At 37.0% G+C, this 4,177-nt stretch overlaps 1 protein-coding gene across 1 annotated transcript; it reads left to right on the top strand.

Moving 5' to 3' along the window:
• The first annotated feature begins 1,753 nt into the window (after positions 1–1,753).
• LOC146140969 (uncharacterized) lies at positions 1,754–3,918 on the top strand. The gene is made up of 4 exons (XM_083392761.1): positions 1,754–2,005; positions 2,232–2,376; positions 2,654–2,766; positions 3,604–3,918. The coding sequence occupies exons 1-4, from the start codon at positions 1,754–1,756 to the stop codon at positions 3,916–3,918; spliced, it is 825 nt and encodes a 274-aa protein (XP_083248887.1).
• The last annotated feature ends 259 nt before the right edge of the window (positions 3,919–4,177 follow it).

Below are 4,177 nucleotides of genomic sequence, written 5' to 3'. Positions count from 1 at the left end.
AAAACAATCAAAACTAATTCCTCCGAACCTTGTACAATGAAACAACATAGTTTTATTGCGCATAAGAGTTGCATAATGAAAAAAGTAATTCTTTTTTAGTCGTTGCAAGTGAGCTTCTAAAATGTTTCAAATAAATGCCTAGTTCTGGTCAATTACGTCTTATTCCGACAGAATTAGGACTTATTTCGATTTATACGGTATTACAACTACATATAGGTATTATAGTCCTATTTTGGTCTGATTCTGAACTGTGTTTCATTCCTACGTTGATTTTGTTCTTATTTCTTTGTGAAGCTTGTTTAAGCATACGAAATGTTTTAGATTGATAAAAACTTATTTTTAACGACTGCTGATAATTATGCCGAAACCGTATTAAATTGGCAGCAGCCTAATACAGGGGAGATGATTTCAAGTTGTCATTAACGTTTTTTGCACTACGAGATAGTCATTATCTGTTAATAATTGACAAAGGTAAAAAGACTGCTACGTTTGCAGTTAAGTCAAAACGCGCACTAAAGTAAACAAGACAGAGATGCAAGTAGCTACTGAGACTTCCAAGCAGAACAAAAGTTGGAGTTAGGCATGACTTCAGGCATCAAAGTTTAAGCCTTTAGTTAATATTAAACTACCAACAAGCGTAGCCATCATAAAAATTGTCAGGTTGTCCCGAACATGTCTTTTTATGCCAGCATAACGTGCATTGTAGTTGGCTGGTGTCAATGTTTACTAAACATGTTTGATGGTGATGTCATGTCCGTAAGCGCTGACCACCACTAGCAAATGTGACGTATTCGACGAATTTATGCTTCGTTACAATCATCCTTCTTCAGCCTTAAAATCAGCAGTAGATATAACTTCTCTTCTACTGCTCTACGTTCATAGAATAGTTACGCCACACAGTACATGATTGCTTAGACGTCACAAAATTATACGTCATGACGTGACGTCATAAATCAAATAATCTTCTTAACATTTGTTGTTGTCGAGCGAACTCTCGCGTAAATTCCAGCTTATACAGTCTTACAAAAATATGCGTTTATTTGGTCAAATTGGCTCAAATTTTATTGCAAAAGGCACACAAAAAAGGTTTGCATTTTGCTCGAAATTATAGCATGTGTAATTTAATTTAACAAAAATTTCACGTTATGAAGTTTTGAAGTTCGCATGTCGTAACACGCCATATGCTCGGCATATTTCGGCTAAATATATTTTCTCAATACCAATAAAACGTAGGGTGGGGGGCTTGATGTCGCCCCTATCCCATGGATTCACCCCTGATGGCATCAATAATGAATGATTAAAAAACTTGAGTTATTTACTTCATTTGCACTAATGTTGATACACATCGAAATCAAACTATAACCCAACATATTATGTGATTTTATAGTTTCCAGCCCTGACCGCTCAGTCTTGCTCTTCTACAAACGTAGAATAACAAGCCAATTCCAAGTCAAGTCCTTGTCATAAAAATAAAAGTAAAATGTCTTATGCGTAAAAATTAAGACAAATGACCCAATTTTGTAAAAAAAAAATGCTTGATAAAAACAATTCATTTCAACCCAAGTGATTTGTTCAAAAGACCAAGTGAAGTCAAATAAATTGGAAAGGGTGACTTAATTGTACTCAAGTAAAAGTGATTGTCAGGTATAACAATAATATTTTGTAGGAAAGGTGACGATTGTATTTATTTGCTTACTGTGCAACAAACCGGCAAGTTTTTCAATCATTGGTCAAGGAAACCGGTTGACGAAAAATGAAGGTGATATGCGCCGGAACTTGCAAAACAGGGACTAAGACAATGGCGGCCGCTCTACAGGAATTGGGCTACAACGTGTACGACTACATGGACCATTACAACAATCATGGCGCCCAGTGGGAGAGGATTTTCAAGAGTGGTGGAAGTACAGAAGATTTCCGCCGAATGTACTTGAATGTGGACGCCGTTACGGATATACCAGCGTGCGTGTTTTGGCAGGAAATACACAAAGCCTTTCCCGATTCAAAGGTAAAACAGCCGTTAAAGAAAAAAAAATGGGTTATTTATGGTAATTTTTGCACAAACAAATATTATCTTGCTATATGTTGCGTTTTTGTTAATATTTAGTTAATAGAGTTGATGCTTGGGACTTGACTTGTTGTTTATTTAAAACGACTTGTCTTATATTATGCGTTTTTAGATGACTGTGCTTTAAGTCAATCCAAAATGACTTGTATCCAACATTGCAATGTAGATTATTCTGATGACGAGAGAGAACGAAGAAATCTGGTGGAAGAGCCAGGAAAGACAAATGGAAGCTGAAATGACGATCGCAATTAGGATATTTTCTTATTTGTCACCAACCCTAAGACGCTATTTTCGCTACATAGGAAAATTAAGTAGGTTGCATATACATAGAAAAAATTAGGTCGCTACATAGGAAAATTAGGTTGGCTGTTGAAATTGCATTGCGCATAAATCTTATCTTAATTGCTGTTCGCAAAAAATACCTACACACCTCCTGTTCAAATTATATAAACTGCTTTGCTATTTACAAAATCTTAAGTTATGTATCGGAATTAATATTCCACCGATAGTGGTCGATAATATTTACCAGAAGCATTCAGGTAGATGGACTGATGCATTTTATTTTAAGTCAAAAAAACTTGTTTGTAGTGATTTGTACGTTCTTCTGGGATGAAACGACGGCGGCCTTGTTTGGAAAGAATCGCTTCAATGAGCTCGTGAGCAAATTGGCGTACAGGAGTCACAACGCTAATGTATTACAGGTAAGAAAAAATTAGAAGTAAACCCAAAACCACATTGTTAGTTTTATTTTTACTTTTGCTACTATTTATAAAAATAACCATATATCGATAAACCTATATAATCTACTCAACACTTCAGGCTCTTTAGTGCAACGTATTTTTATCAAAGAAATACTGCATACTTGTGAAAACAGTAATTAAATTTTCAATGATGGTTTCGAACTTGTGTTGGTACATCATACAAAGAAATGTAAGAAGTCAAGCAAGCGGTACTTTTAAAAATAAAACCAGAGTTTGGATTCGTACAATCGGAGCTGCCACCTCGGGACGCACAACTCGACGAACTCGAGTAATTGAGTAGAACACGGGTCTCGAGTAAGACTAGGTAAGGCCACCAAGTCCCGATTTCGATGTGCGCATGCTCAAGTACCAAATTTCGAAACTCATAAGGCCGCAAACTCTAATTTTTAAATGTGGAATATAACATATAGTGGATATTTCCAACCAATTATTGTGAGTGGATAAATTATTTGACACACCTAAGAGCGGGTTGTTGAATATTTACCTGATTTAAGTAACTTATATTGGTTAACAGCAGCCTGCAGAGTCAGAGACGTTCACGGGGCTTGTCGAAAAACTGCCTTTTGGCCGGATTCAAACTTGAGACTCGGGTTCAATTATTTCGGGTTATTTTTAACCGAATCCGCAGCTCTGCTTGTAATGCAAATAATTGCACAACAGTGAAGTGAACTTGATACCGGTTTAAAAATATGAAACTTCACCAAAAGCCCTCTGCCGGTGAATTTCATTTTGTTAGAACCAAATTTTGTCAATAAAAGATTGTTTTGCATTTCTTAGAACGCGCCCAAAGACAAGTTTCTCCATTTCTCGGTGAAAGATGGTTGGGGCCCGCTGTGCCACTTTCTGGGCAAAGAAGTTCCCTCCAAACCTTTCCCCCATAAGAACAAGGGAGGCGAATTTACCGACGAGATGTTTAAACAAGACCCTACCATGGCCAGAGCACGTAGGGAAATGTACTGTACCTGTGCCATATTATCAGGGCTTGGTTTGTTTGGCGCTTACAAGTTGGCAACTGGTTCGAAGCCGCTCGACTGGGTAAAGTGCTGGACTTCTGCTCTATGTATTGCACTAGGGACGGTAAATACACTGTAGACGGTAAATACTTTGTGGGAAAAAAGGTGGAAAATTTATTGCGGTGGGAAAAAAGTTAAAATTACATTTTTGCGGTGGAAAATTCCACTTAAGAGTGTTAATTTCCACTTTATGTTCAAAATAGAAAATTTAGTGCATATGGTTCCACCTTTTATGTATGATAGCCTACTTACATCAAGTGTGTTTATGCATGATAGTCGTTGGGGGCGGTGGTTTCAACATACCTCGTTGGGTTGAATTTACACAACTATACTCGTAT

Source organism: Ascidiella aspersa, chromosome 6 (assembly GCF_963924565.1).
Source record: "Ascidiella aspersa chromosome 6, kaAscAspe10.2, whole genome shotgun sequence".
In the NCBI taxonomy this organism is placed as follows: domain Eukaryota; kingdom Metazoa; phylum Chordata; class Ascidiacea; order Phlebobranchia; family Ascidiidae; genus Ascidiella; species Ascidiella aspersa.
This window is presented reverse-complemented; position numbering and strand designations above follow the sequence as displayed.